The 14429-nt window shown below is 56.0% G+C and overlaps 6 protein-coding genes across 6 annotated transcripts; 4 read left to right on the top strand and 2 right to left on the bottom strand.

Moving 5' to 3' along the window:
* Positions 1-106: 106 nt before the first annotated feature.
* On the top strand, positions 107-1886 carry W97_04527 (uncharacterized protein; the record flags this gene model as incomplete). Its single annotated transcript, XM_007782416.1, has 6 exons — positions 107-161; positions 295-427; positions 551-716; positions 1169-1245; positions 1298-1394; positions 1452-1886. 6 exons carry the CDS (start codon positions 107-109, stop codon positions 1884-1886), a joined length of 963 nt encoding a protein of 320 aa, XP_007780606.1.
* Positions 1887-2489: 603 nt separating this feature from the next.
* Positions 2490-3460, bottom strand: W97_04526 (uncharacterized protein; the record flags this gene model as incomplete). The annotated part of the gene is made up of 3 exons (XM_007782415.1): positions 2490-2903; positions 2985-3217; positions 3274-3460. 3 exons carry the CDS (start codon positions 3458-3460, stop codon positions 2490-2492), a joined length of 834 nt encoding a protein of 277 aa, XP_007780605.1.
* A 380-nt stretch (positions 3461-3840) lies between these two features.
* W97_04525 (uncharacterized protein) lies at positions 3841-5655 on the top strand (the record flags this gene model as incomplete). Its single annotated transcript, XM_007782414.1, has 1 exon — positions 3841-5655. One exon carries the CDS (start codon positions 3841-3843, stop codon positions 5653-5655), a length of 1815 nt encoding a protein of 604 aa, XP_007780604.1.
* A 1471-nt stretch (positions 5656-7126) lies between these two features.
* On the bottom strand, positions 7127-8236 carry W97_04524 (uncharacterized protein; the record flags this gene model as incomplete). The annotated part of the gene is made up of 2 exons (XM_007782413.1): positions 7127-7606; positions 7649-8236. The coding sequence occupies 2 exons, from the start codon at positions 8234-8236 to the stop codon at positions 7127-7129; spliced, it is 1068 nt and encodes a 355-aa protein (XP_007780603.1).
* A 782-nt stretch (positions 8237-9018) lies between these two features.
* Positions 9019-10673, top strand: W97_04523 (uncharacterized protein; the record flags this gene model as incomplete). The annotated part of the gene is made up of 2 exons (XM_007782412.1): positions 9019-9623; positions 9680-10673. 2 exons carry the CDS (start codon positions 9019-9021, stop codon positions 10671-10673), a joined length of 1599 nt encoding a protein of 532 aa, XP_007780602.1.
* Positions 10674-12077: 1404 nt separating this feature from the next.
* W97_04522 (uncharacterized protein) lies at positions 12078-13847 on the top strand (the record flags this gene model as incomplete). The annotated part of the gene is made up of 1 exon (XM_007782411.1): positions 12078-13847. One exon carries the CDS (start codon positions 12078-12080, stop codon positions 13845-13847), a length of 1770 nt encoding a protein of 589 aa, XP_007780601.1.
* Between the last annotated feature and the right edge of the window lie 582 nt (positions 13848-14429).

The following is a 14429-nucleotide window of genomic DNA, read 5'->3' as shown; positions in this document are numbered from 1 at the left end:
TCACTTCTGGATAGGACGTAGAAAGCCAGTGTTCCTTTCTTCGCGACCAGCCTCGCTTCGCGACAGCCTCATCGCTCTCAAGACATCCCCAGGTTCTTTCACCAAGATGGCTACAGAGGTATCCTCCACCCGGCTCTACCTGGGCAACCTTCCACGTAATGGTATGACTCCTTGAACTATCCTGGATGGGGACTGCAGCAACATCAGAGCGCGCTTTAGATGGATGGCCTTCGTGGATCCAGGATGGCGTCACCCTTTGGAGTTAGGCCTCGCTGACTCTCTTACCTGGCGCAGCCACTAAGGCGGACGTTGAGAACCACTTTGCGGCCCATGGCACTGGCGAAATCACCGAGATTAAGCTCATGAATGGCTTCGGCTTCATCGAGTACAAGGATGCTATGGACGCGCGGGATGTGGTTCCCGGTAAGTCGCGCACCCCTTCATTGCGAAAGCAACCACAACCGCGACACGGTGCTGACCTTCATGTGTAACAGCCTTCCGTACGTCGTCCTCACGTCCCTTGACTAATCCCCTTGACGCGTGGCTAAAGCGCAATAGACGGCTCCGACTTCATGGGAGAGCGCCTGGTTGTCCAGTTCGCACGAGGGTCCCGCCGCAATGAGCCTTTTGCCCACCAAGAGCGCACCGCTCCTCGCCCCCGGCGCACCGCTTTCCGCATGCAAATTACTGGCCTTCCTGTTGAGACCAGCTGGCAGGTTAGCTCCCATTCCATATCCTTCTTCTTGGACCGTTGGACATCTTTTCTTTGGAGTTTCTGTCCCCACCATCTGTCGAGGCATCAATCAATGTGACGGGGGAGCTTCGCGTTCGGCGAGAGCGCGCCACATGTGCACTTGAGCCACTTCAAACCCACCGCGAGAAGGCGACTGGTGGCCTAGGCCTGACATGTTCCACCATGATCTCATGTTGTTTGTTTTCACGCGCTACCGGGAAGCACGTAGGACCACTAGGAGTTTCCGGGTCCTTGTCCTCTCGGTGCCTCGGGATCATGTATTGGGGAGCTTTCAGACCTTCCTACCCTCTCCTTCCCCGTAGCCCAACACAGAAGGTGGATGCGACGATACACGGAGTTTCTGGGGCTGCATCTATGCACAGCATAGTTTCTGGAAGTTTCTTGGATGTCACCGGACTCACTCTGGACCTCTAGGACCTCAAAGACTTCGCCCGCCAGTCTGGCCTTGACGTAGTCTACTCCGAAGTAAGCCGCGATCGCGACGGTAAAGGGTTAGTTTTGTATCCGATATTGTAGGTGACGCGTCCACTGATATCTGCCTAGGTTTGTCGAATACGAAACTGGCGCGGACCTTACCAATGCTGTCGAAAAGCTTGACAACCGCGAGTTCAAGGGTCAGACCGTCCGCTGCATCGCTGACGTAGGTTCACTCGCTTTTACGAAACTGGACTGGTGTTCAGTACCTGACATCTCACAGATTCAACCTGAGCGCCCGCGCGACCGCTTTCGATCCCGCTCGCCGCCACCAGGACGCCGCGGTGGCTATGGTGCTCCACCTGACGACTATCACCATGATCGCCGCGGTCCTCCGCGTGCTGGCTATAGCCCACGTCGCGATGATTATCGTCGCCGCTCACCGCCACCACGTGATTATTATGATCCACGTGATCGCTACGATCGTCGTGGCCCTCCTCCGGTTGACGATGGGTACGGTCGGCCCCCTCCACGCTATCGTGAGGACGCTTACGATGCTCGCGCTCCGCCCCCACCTCGCGCTGCGTATGAGCCAGATCCTTACATGAATGGTCATAGCCGCCCGTACGACCGACCCCCGTCGCCTGGCGGCAGGAGACCCAGGAGCCCACCTCGTGGTGGATATGAGGACGGCTACGGCCGTAGGCCTTACTGGTGATTGCTCCTCTGCTTGTTATCTGCTACTCTGCTTGCCCGCTCCGGCCAGGTGTTTTCTGGATCCAGCTCACCCTTCTAGAACCGGACGTATATCCTCCACCCGTCTGCGCCCTAGACTGTAAGCGTAAGAATTTTGAAGAGGTGGATCCGCCACTTCTCTCACTAAGAACATTGCGTGGCCGCGATTGGGTCTGGGTAGATTGCAGGGTATGGTTTCGTTTGAGCTTTTCGCGTTTCGCGTTTCCCAGTTGGATCGGTCCTTTCGTGCACTTTTTCGGCCATAAAAGCGAGGGTATGGCGGGTTGTGATTTCTGCGGGAACATTCCTTGCACCGCTTTTGTAAAATGAGCAGATATCGAATTACTTCCCTCAATGCGCGGAATCTCCTTGCGTACCTGAAAAGCCTTGTGTCAATCATGCAAACTCAGCACACCAACGCATTCTAATTCTGTCGCCTAGCTGCTTTTCCGAATGGTATCAACAGCTTCTCGCATCCACATACACGTATTAACACAATGGCGCAGCGGCGACTCTGCACCTCTGCGACTTCCTACGCCTTCTATATCCCGTTTGGTCCTAAATTGTACAGGCGCAACCGCTCCCACTACCTCGCCGGCTCGGTCGGCAAGACCCTTACAGTCCTCCTCACCCCCTCACTCGCCCCCTTAACAAATATCTCGATCTCATAGTCTCCAAGCTGCTTCACGCGGTCCACCGTCATCCCTCCCTCTGCTTTCCCCACTCCCGCTCCCTCGACCAGCCCTGTCCCTGCAGACCCACTCATGAACCTGATGTCCCCGTCCGTCAATACCACACGCGCCGCCTCTTCGTTAGTGCTAAGGATGGCTTTGATAGCGTGTGCGATGTCGGGTGCTGAGATGGAGCCGTAGATGCTAGTGGGCGCGGACGGTGCGGTGGTGGCAGGGGAGGGAGAGGACGTGTCGGGTGTGATCGGGGTGCGGTAGAAGTCGAGGGTTGGGGGGAGGAGTGTAGCTAGGAGCTCGGTGGAGCGTTGAGGCTGCGAATCACAGGTGTCAGCCGGCGACCAGGAGTGCTTTGGGGGCGTGTCGACGGAGGAATACGAAGTGGGTATACGTACAGACAGCAACTCAACCTCCGCCCTGACGGATTGCCGGCTCGCCTCCTGGGCTTCCTCTTCCGCGGCTTCGGCCTTCTTCTTCTTGGTGAGCTCGACGCCGAACAGGAAGTCTCGCTCGACAGCGACGTTCCGCGCCCGCAGTTCTTTGAGTTGGGGCGCTGTAACGTAGTCGGCTATCCCGCGTGGGAACCACATGTTGCGCATCTGGCCGGCGGTGATGGGGACGAGTGCGCCTAGTGATCATGACCGTTAGCCGTGAGAGCTTCAAAACAAGATCGAAGGCAACCACCTGCGCGCCCGAAGGACTTGACATCCTTCAGCAGCCTCACGGCGATGTGGTCGGGCTGCTTGGAGGAAGTCTTTTTACTCCGCGTTTGCTGGTAGGTCGGCTGCCATCGCTCGAGGCCAAGATTGGCGACGCGGCGGGCGCAGGAGGAGCACTGAGGTAAAAGCGAAGGCCGTAGGGGAGATGCCATTGGGAGCTTTGGATATGCGTGCGACGCTCGCAAAGCTTCAATGGAATAGAGTTGCGATGGATACGTGCATCTCTCAGCATGCCTGCGTTGGTCTCGTCACTAGTATTTTGTCCGCGACTAGCCGGCGACTTTTTGGCAGCGGATGACGGAGAGGGTTTGGGCCAGCAGCGCGGCCTGGACTCCCAGGATCTACCAACCTCCAGGCACCATGCTCAACTCTACAATTCCCCTCATGCATCCCATTTCCCCCGCTGCCTGTGGCCTCGCCTATCTTCGAGATCCCGCAGCAATACGCGAAGAGGGCTGAACAGCCAATCCCCCCCCCCACGGTCCTTCACTGATCGCTACCGTGTCATACATCGCTGGCCAAAAAAGCAGCCATGCCCGACAAGCCATTGACAATAGCGACCTACGCCGCGGGGGCCTCCCTCGCAGCCATAACCCTCGTCTACGTCTTCGGCCCGACCTTCTTCCTCGACGACTCGAGCTCCTCGCGCAAGAAATCCAGCGTCGTCGGCCTCTCGAACCCCGCAAACGACTGCTTCATCAACGCCGTGCTCCAGGCGCTCGCGGGCCTGCCCGACCTGCGCAAGTACCTCATCCGGGAAGTCCATCGGAGACAGTTGGGCGGGGAGGAGGTGTACAGCATCACGGAGCAAGAGGCGCAGGACGCGCGGGATGGGGGGAAGGCGTGGTTGCTGGAGGGGTTGCGGCAGGGGATTGTTACGCAGGCGCTGAAGGAGGTGCTGGATCGGCTGAACGAGAGGCCGATATATAGGAAAACGATCTCGGCGCAGGCGTTTGTGAGTACGCTGGAACAGGCGTTTAGGACGAGGATCTCGAGACAGCAGCAGGATGCGCAGGAGTTTTTGCAGATCGTGACGGAGAGGCTTGAGGAGGAGTATCTAGCTGGAAGGAGGGCGAGGAGGAAAGCTAGGAGATTGGTGGTGGGAAGATCGGAGGGTGAGAGCGCGGCGGTGGACAGAACGGATAGTCCGCAAGGCGGTGATGTGGACCGGTCTGAGCAAGACGAGGAGGTCGAAGCAGCCGACGCAGACGAGCAAGATGAGAATAGCCAGGACGGGGACGAAGAGGAGGACGCCTTCCCCTTCGAAGGAAAGATCCAATCTCAGATCGAGTGTGTGACATGTCACTTCAAGCCCAAACCAACAGTCTCAACCTTCGTCACCTTGACGTTAAACATCCCTCAACAATCCTCAACATCACTGAATAGCTGCTTCGATGGCATGCTCAAAGTCGAACACATTGACGACTTCAAATGCGAGTACTGCCGCCTCGCGCACGTCCTATCCGTCAAGCAGCGGGAGCTCGCAAGCGCCACCACCGCGCGGAGCAGAGAAGCTCTCGCAGCCGATATCACAAAAATACAGAAAGCCATGGCCGAGAATCCAGAGAAGCCGCCAAAAGATGTCTCGCTCCCAGACAGCAAGCTGGCGCCCAAACGGCGCATAGCCCGCCACATGCGCATCTCATCCTTCCCCAAAGTCCTCGGCATCCACCTCTCCAGATCCATCTACTCCGCCTCCAGCCTCTCCACCAAGAACACGGCCAAGGTTGCCTTCCCCGAGAGCTTGCCCCTGGGCGGCATCCTCAACCAGAAGAAGTACCGCCTCCTCGGCGTCGTGACGCACAAAGGCGGCCACGACAGCGGGCACTACGAGTCCTTCCGGCGGCAGGTAACACCAGTGCCGTACTCAACCCCGCACTCGTTCGGCACCGAGGGCGCCTACAGCGCCATGGGCACGCCTAACCCGTCAGCCGTCCCAAGCCCGCGGATACCAGCCAAAGATTCCCAGGAGCGGCCGCGGGAGCACGGCTCCATGGCTCCGCCGTCTGTGGTTCCGGATCCGTCGTTACTGAGCCCATCGCCGTCCTCGTCATCGCAATCCTCGCGTTCGTCAGGGAGTCGAGCGGCACCGACATCCCATCCGCGGGACGAGAGGGGCCTGAAGCCGCCGCGGCCGTCGGAGTCGTCGCAGCCGAGACCGTCGACTGCGTCGGCTTCGATGGCGGATATGGCGCGGTTCAGGAGGAAGGCGAAGAAGAAGAAGGATGGTCGGTGGTGGCGCATCAGTGATGATAAGATTAGGGAGTGTAGGACGGCGGAGGTGCTGGGCATGCAGAAGGAGGTGTATTTGCTGTTCTATGAGCTTGATAGAGGAAGTGGGGAGTAGTCGGGTGCGTTTGCTGGCGTTTGGGTCCTGGACGGATGCATGTGGGGGCGTTGTTTGCGAGCGGTCATGGGGCATGAGCTTGTGAAGGGGGGGTTTGTGGGCATGTAGCAAAGAGTAAGCGGCGAGTGGATATAAGCACAGCATTCCTCTTGCACAATCTTCTGATCCGTCACTGCAACCTATTCCATCTTCGAACGCCACGGAAATCAGACACCTCAAACATCAAGATATCGTCCAGCAACTCAACGTCCAACACTTCATCTGGCTTAACCGGAGGAGGAAAGTCGACCCCCATGACGCGGTCTGACGCGTCCAGGATCCAGTCGTCTCAAGTCAGTTCGCCCGCCGCTTCCGGCGTCCTTGCGTATGCTTCCACAGCTTTCTCTGCCCTTGCTTGCTGGTATTAGATGGCAGGGCGGACAAGCTGACAGTCAAGCAGGCCACACGCGGAGGCGACATGTCATCGTCTGGTTTCGCGGCACGGGCACAGAGTGCTGGAGATCGGAACGCGAATGCGGGGGCTGGTGGTGGGAAGCCCGGTGATACTGGGAAGGGAGTTGGACAGGGGAAGTAGGGGATTCTGATGGGGATCGAATAGAGCGGGAACGAACTGTGGACGCGATAGAGCTGGAGGTCTGCGGTTGGGACAGGGAGCTTTTCAAGCGTTACTCATCAGGTGTCAATGAATTGAGAGTTGCGATAAAGGACTGCTAAATTTGCACGACTTGTTGTTCAAAGGGAGTTTTGCTACAGACATGCGGCGGTCGCTATCATGACAGGGCCATCGCTCTTCTGGGCGCGTTTCCTCAGCTGGGATGCGAGGCTAACCCTGCCATGTCGAGAGGCTTAGGTAGGTAGGCATTTCCTCCTATCATGCGGCTGACAAAATAGTTACCGCGAACCCTAGAATGCCGTAGTAACATATGAACAACGACGTGGGCTCGGAGATGAATCTGGCGAGCGATTTCGGAGAAGCGGATTCGGCATCGCGTCTGTAAAGGCTCAGTCAGGGATCCGGCGTCGTGGCTGCCTCGCTATCTGCCAATCTGCTGGTTAGGCTCTTGGATGGAAGGCCAGTCGTCGTGTGACGTCCGGAGGTGGGCACATCGAATAAGGAAAAACTCAATGAAAAACACGATGAGCAATCTCAAACTCAGTGGCGATATTGCGAAGATGTTTGTGGTGCAGAATATCACAATGTCCTTGTTGGACGCAGGAAGCTTTCTGTTTATGTAACTTCGGCGAGACTGTCACCACAGGGGGTTGATCTTTGAGGCAACAACGCAAAAGCTTCCGAGATCCATCCTCGTGGATGGGAAGCAGGAGCGGGCGCGTCTTGTGCGCTTGCGGAAAAGTTCCGAAGGCGAGGTTATGAGCAAAACAGGGTTTCAGTACTGTATGTACGCGTATGTCCTTTAAAACCAAGGCTGGAAAGGTTTCTCAGGTCTGCATGATATTGGGTTATTTCGGGTTACTTTCCATGCTCCTTGAAATTTTCTGTGAATGTTGCGGGAGTCCTCCGGCTTCGATCGACTTTGAGATTAAAAACGTCGAATCTCTGGTAGCCGCCCACGACATCATGATACTGCTTCCCCTCAATGCAATCCCCCAAATCCAAGTCGGCATACAGAATACCCTCCTCGTTTTGCAAATACTGCGTCTCTTCCATCGCACCGGACTCGGCATTGACAGTGAACCCTTTCATCAGTGCACCCGTAGGATCCAGGACCATTGATGCTGCTCGAGGTGACCGTTCCAACACGCGGTACACATACTCCGGGTCATTAGACATCTCCGCAAAAGCTGTCATGGCCTTTTGGTTCAAATGCCCAGCGCAGAGAACACCAAAGCATTTGGCTTCAAAACAGTGGGCGGCGGCCCTCACCCTGTTCGCGGCTACGTTATCATAGTTAGCACCCGCGCCGGTCGTAGGTAGAGGTGATTGTCTTCCCTCGGTTTCGGGTTGGTCTGTGGACTTAAGACTCTTGTCCACTCTCGTAGGCCAGAGAGCAGGCCAAGTAGAGATATGGACCTGCTCTCCTTGAGCCATTAACGCGTATCTAGCCAACGGATTCGTGTTCTCCCCGCAGATGAGCGCACCGATCTTGCCAAACGGGGTGTTGGCAACTCGCAACCCGTGACCGTCGCCAGGACTCCAGGTCAGTTTCTCAAAGAAGGTTGGCATGAGTTTCCGATGGTGGACTAGTATTCGGCCATCGTTCCCGATCAGGAGGTTAGAGTTAAACAGGGTACCGCTGCTGTAGTCGACCTTTTCCGAGATACCTAAGCTGACCAACAAGCCGTTCTCTTTTGCTGCATCCCGCACTGCATGCACTTCCTGGCTGTCTACAGTGACAGATTCCGCGGCCATGCGCTGAAACATGGCATGATTATCGGTTGGGGGGAGTAGTGCGCTCCATATAGGAAATGCTGGAATGAAAGTTTCAGGGAAGACGACCAGGTTGGCGTTGACTTTCGCGGCTTGATAGATGAGAGACACTGCTTTTTCCGTCGTTTGTCTGGAGGACAACCAGACAGGCGAGACGTGACAGACCGCCACACGAAGGCGCCCTGCGGCCATTACAGCCGTACGGACAGCAGAACGTAGGCGAGGAGATGGTCAAAATGGCGCCAGTCGGGGCGAAACTGAGGGTTAGGTGATTCCTTGGCAGAAGATGATTTGTGCGTGTCAGAGGGAGAGCTTATTCAAAAACTATCTAAACCGCCGTCGCAGCAACTGCGACTTGTATCTTGGAGATGTTCAATGGCAGCCGCGAGTGAGGTGATGAAAGGTCCCTAGTTATCACGTGATAAGGCCGAAACAACTACGAGAGACGAGAGCTGGACGAATCTCAATTGTACCAAGCCAGCAACAGTAGACCGAAGTGAGGGACCTCCCATAGATATACAACGTGTAAGTACGCTCAAGATGAGTGAATCTCCATACCCAGATCAACAATCTCCCGAAGTCATATCTGTGCCGATTGTCTGTTCCACATCTTCAAAGTGATTCGGAAGTCAATGCTCAATGTAGTAACCATCAAGCATGGCATGCCGTTACAAACTTCCCCTGTATCCTCTCCGTAATCGGTCTTTGTTGCCGCATCTTGCTTTGGCCGCCAGTTGCGATCTACCTGTGGAGCTAATGTTGCTTCGCAGCGTTGCACTGCCCGTCCCGTAGTTGCAGCCTGATGTGCCCATCAGCAAAGCCGCATTTCATACTCCTCCCAAGCCTGAATACAGTACTATATGAGCCCGCTGAGCCTCTATCCAAGCTTGTGAGACCAGTCCGGATAGTCAAGAATCCGCCGCGTGTCTCCAAGAACGCAGTATATCTCCCCAATACGCGCCTATTCACAAGCAATGGCTCCTTCAGCCCCCCGTATCCTAATCATCGGCGCCGGCTCCCGCGGCACAGCCTATGCCCGCGCAATTCACCAGTCAACCAGCACCACTGGCAGCATCGTCGCCGCCGTCGCCGAGCCCATCGCCTTCAAGCGGCAAGAGCTCGGCGCGAAGTACATCTGGGGCCCCTTAAACCGGCCACCTAAACCCGAAGAAGAATTCACGGACTGGCGCCAGTTCCTCAAGTATGAGGAAGTCCGGCGGAAGCGAGAGAGCGCTGGCGAGACTGTGGAGCCGGGTGTCGATGCTGTGATCGTGTGCGTGCTAGATGAGATGCATGTGGATGTTGTGGAGGGCCTTGCGCCGCTGAGGCTGCACGTGTTGTGTGAGAAGCCGCTGGCGACGAGGTTGGAGGACTGTGTCAAGATGTATAGGAGTTTGGCGCCGAAGCAGGGCAGGGCGGCGGCGGAGACGATCTTTGGGATAGCTCACGTGTTGAGGTACAGTCCGCATAACATGCTGCTGAGGGAGCTCTTGCTGGATCGGAGAGTTGTGGGTGATGTTGTCAGTGTGGAACATACGGAGCCGGTGGGGTGGTGGCACTTCTCACATAGCTATGTTAGGTATGTTTCGGTATGGAAGTGGTCAAAGAATTAGCTGGAGCTGACGACTCCATCAGAGGCAACTGGCGGAAAGAGTCGAAAACCGCCCCATCCCTGTTGACAAAGAGCTGTCACGATATTGATTTCCTGCTTTGGTTGCTTTGCTCTTCGCCGACAAATAGTCTGAGACCACCTCATCTGCCTTCTTTCCTTACGTCTACCGGATCACTCAAATTCTTCAGGAGGTCCAGGAAACCGCCAGCTGCCGGTGATGCAACGAACTGTCTCAGCTGTCCTATAGAAAAGGACTGCATGTACAGTGCCAAAAAGATCTACCTTAAGAGACATCTGGCCAAAGGGGATACCGGCTGGCCTGTCAAGATAGTAAATCCTGAGATAGAAGACTTGTACCGTACCTCAGGCATAGAAGCAGCAGCGGACGAGCTTCTCCGCAACCTCGCCGAAGACTACGCCCCGGATGCGACTGTGGAAGAAGTAGAGAGCCGACCGTGGTTCGGCCGCTGCGTCTGGGAATCCGACAATGACGTCGTGGACGACCAATGCGTGACAATCACCTGGGAAGATGACCCCCTGCCCGCCAGCATTAACGGCGACGGTCAGAGCAACGGAGACTCTGGGCATGCGCTACAGGGTCATACGGCTAAGACAGCCACCTTTCACATGATCGCTTTCACCGAAGCAATCTGCGAGCGTCGGGGTCGCATCTACGGTACTAAGGGTGAGATTACATACGATAGCAAAACCATCTCCGTCCACGACTTTGCGTCAGGCGAGACCAAGGTGTATCATCCGCACCTAGCGGGCGGTGGCCATGGAGGCGGAGATGATGGACTGGCAAGGCAGTTTGTGCTTGCGGTTGACGCAGTGAAGAGCGGAAACATGGGCGCGGAGGAGGCCCAACGAGTGTTCCTTGGGTGCAGCCTTGAGGAGGTGGTGAGGAGCCACGCAATGGTCTTCGCAGCGGAAGAGGCAAGGAGGGAGAGGAAAGTTGTAGACTGGGCAGAGTGGTGGGAGCGGGAGGTCAAAGGCCGTCTTCAGCAGACGAAATGAGGGAGAGCATCTGTTCGGAAGCTGCTGTCCCGGTGGGCGGCTACAAGAATCGTAGCGACCCCCCTCGGGAGGAGATCCTGATATCAGGGGTTGACACTGCAAGCGCCTAATGATGGAAATGTCCACGAAGCCGACAAGTCCATGCGTCGTGATACTTAGCTGAAGCTTTTCGATGCTTGATTTAGATTGAGACAGCGAGATGAAGCGATTTCGGCTGGAAGCGGACTTCAAGAGATGGATTATTCGTGTCATGTGACAGGTATAGGCGCCGAAGTCGTCCGCTACCCATAGCGTAGCCAACCTGGGCAACACGATCAGGGCATCAGGAAGACGGAGCGAGGAGCGAGTCACGGATCATGCTCTAACGCGTTCATCGTGAGTATCTTGAAGATGAGCGTGTTTGTTGTTGGCGTTGCTGGAAGCAGCGGTGTGATGCGCGATATATCCAACTTCTGCTCTCAACACCATGGCGATCTTGAGACGAAGAGTCATATATGCATGCCTTTGAACTCCACATGCAGTTTCGAAACAGCACCGTCCTCTGCAGGTATGACTGTTCGTCCTGAGGTACATCGATCTTGTACTTAGCTGCATACAGCTAGGGTTCTTCGCTTGCCGCTCGAGCCAATGAGGCTTCAATATCGCGTTATTCTCTACGCGCCCACGTCGAGCCTCAAGCGGCTGGAGACATCGAGACAACCGCGAGTTTCCCCCGTCGTCGACGAAAATACCTCTAACGCTGCCAGAACTGCTCTGGCGCCTCGGCGTCGGGTTTCATTTCGCAAGCCGCCGACCTCCAGCGCATCGCCCAACTTTGAGGCTACCCGGCGTCTGTCCTATGAGCGATATTGGGGCTGCAGCCAGTCGCGCAGCGTTCCGGCCATTTTGGCGACCGCCGAAGAGTCATATTTAGTATCTGTTTCAAAGCTGCTAAGACGACTCTAGTCACGTCAGCGTCTCCAGAGATGAAGCCCGATGTTTCAACCTCAAGTCGGAACGCGAGAGTACCATGCGAACTGCCGTGACACCGTCCTACAAGGCCATTGAGGCTCCATGTGTAACCGTGTTTGGATGTTTCAAGATGTTTTCGCGCTAATCTGTGTTCACGCGGGAGTACACAATTCTTTGGCTATCGTCTCTTCATTTCGAAGTAGAATAAGTACTTGTGCCTCGCCGCTCGTAGTTCTGTAGGTTATTCACCATTCATCCCAAGTCTGTCTTACGAGACCACGAGTCTTCTTTGTGTTTCTCTTCAGCCTTTCTTTTGTCCATCTCTCATAGACATTCCTTGGAGCTGGTCTCCAATCATAATCTAATCGCCACCTTACCTACTACCCTTGGTCTACAGATTGCCTGTCAGGTCACCCAATTCTCATCTGGACTAGTCTAAGCACCTCAGCCAAGATGGATGTCATGTACCGAAGACACATCACACCTCCTACTGCAAACCAAGGATACCATCTGGATGGTATCTATAGCGGCTCTGTCTCGGATGGCTCCTTTTACTCGCAGAATACGTCTCCGGAGTCCGCAATCACGAACATCACCACACCACCCAGATCGCCTATCCGCCAACATGGGCCTCTACTGTTGCCGAAGATCAGGTCTCAAGACCAAACCACCGAACCGGTATCAGGCCCTGTTCGTCACCGCAGGACGGTGTCAACCGCTAGTACAGAATTTTCTGCCCACTTTACTCCATACCCGCAACGGACTTCATTGCTTCGTCGGTCGACTAGCCCACCAAATCACTCCACGCTAGTTTCTCCCGTCTCAGCTCCTTCACCTTACGATGCCGCCTTCCATTCGGCGCTAAACTCACCAATTGATTTTGCTTCATCCGTTCCGAAGCGTCCGTCTCTTGCACAGGCGCGATCCCACTCCACCTCGGCCATCCGCACGCATTCTCGGTCAGGCTCCGCATCCAGTGTTGACGAGAGTGTCATTGGACGCTATGGATTTCCTACCTACCGGAAGATGCCGACTTATATCACAGCATCGTCACTTGCCTCGTGCCAGACTACATACGCAACAGCATCACCAGCCTCGTGCTGCCCACCGGAGCAGCCTTGGCAGCTTCAGATCCCTCAAGTCCAGCAGCCTGCTCAGCTGTCGTTACCCACGGAGCTCCAGTACGAGACATTCACTCAGCCACCAGAGACCACAAGCCTTATGAGCTATCTCACCGCATCAAACCCATCGCCCGCTCTTGTCCGTCGCGTCACGACCGTTGGTCGAGGCGTAAACACTCACTTTTGGTGGGACGTCCGCAACCTCCGCAGCTGGACAGACTTCAACATGTCCACTATCAGCTCCATTCCCGGTCTTCTCCCCCTCTTGAACATACCTGTCCCAACACCAGCGCTTACGGAGCCCGCCCGCCCCAACCTCCAGCCTGACTCCGAATCCGCCCTCCACGACGTCTGGCGAGACCACCTCGCCGTAAAAGTGAACGCCGCTCTCAAAGTCGCCCAAGGCAACACGCACATGGCGATGCGTGCCATTAAGCCCCAGCCCCACGCGCGCCAACAGCCCGAATTCGTCTCGAACTACCAGTCCGACTACGAGAAGACCATCTTTGGCGACGGCCGCGGCCGCGTGGTAGGGCTTGTCAAAGCCTACGACCAGTGGAATACCGGCATGCGCTCTGAGGCGCCCAACAAACAAGTGTACTACCTGCAGGGCCTTGCACATCTGCACCGCGTGATGCGCGAGCATGGCTGCCGGTATGGCTTCATCCTCACGGAAATCGAGCTGCTGTGCGTGCGTTGCGGCGGCCCTAGCGGATCGGGCGCTGTTCATGATGTTACCACTGTCAATGCGGACAGCAGTGTCCCGCTCTTCGGTTACCTGGAGCTCGCGGCGCCGATCCGCCTTTCGACGCATGGCATGCAGCCTCAGACGAGTGAGTCACAGATGACCGCGGGCTTGGCGTTGTGGTATCTCCACATGCTGGCGAAGGAGAGCCCACTGCCGGGTATGGGCTCCTGGAGAATGGATGTTGGTGGCCCTGCCGCGCTGAGCAGGCAGAACGTCCTTGAGAAGGATGACTGGATCCCCAAGCCGAATCTGGGCGAGAAGAGAGAGGCGAAGAGGGTTAGGGGGTGGGTGTGGCCTGAGGAGCCGCTATCGAGGAAGGAATGCGGGAGAGGCAAGAGGGTGAGGAAGGCGTAAAGTACCTTTGTGGCGGGAGAGGCGAAGCGCGAAGCTGGCTTCACGGCGCTCGGAGCAGTAATGGCAGGAAGGATCTAGCCTCGCAGCACTGGTTGCCAGAGGCACGCTGCCGGCTCAGCGGAATTGTATTGCATTGCATTTGCTATCTGTTTGGTGGGCGTTCACGGCATATACCAGGCAGCATAGCGGGGTGTTTGGCAATTGGGTTGGAGTTCTGCATTGCATCGGAGTAGTATACACGCCGGGCGGGGAAAAGGCCTCACCGCGAACGTAGAGATTCAGAGCTGCGTCAACAACAAAGTTCACTTTATGGTCAATTCAATGCTTCATAACAAGGTCTAAATAGCTCACTAAAGGCTTGCCTTTCACGCTACAGCGGCTCATCGTGGATTACTCTGTGAAATGCGCGCTGGACTGCTGCCGCGGTGAGGTTTGTTTCCCGCCTGACATGGTATACAGCATATCCACGCAATTTACCTTTGTCACTTTTAACACCTGACTGGTGTACTCCAATGGCTTCTTACCTTCACTACGCTGTTGCTTGTGCTTGTGTCATACTCGTGCATAGTGACCAACTTCTAT

The sequence above is a fragment of the Coniosporium apollinis genome (genome assembly GCF_000281105.1).
Source record: "Coniosporium apollinis CBS 100218 chromosome Unknown supercont1.20, whole genome shotgun sequence".
Classification (NCBI taxonomy): domain Eukaryota; kingdom Fungi; phylum Ascomycota; class Dothideomycetes; genus Coniosporium; species Coniosporium apollinis.
Note: the sequence above shows the minus strand (reverse complement) of the source record. Positions and strands in the feature narration are given on the sequence as shown.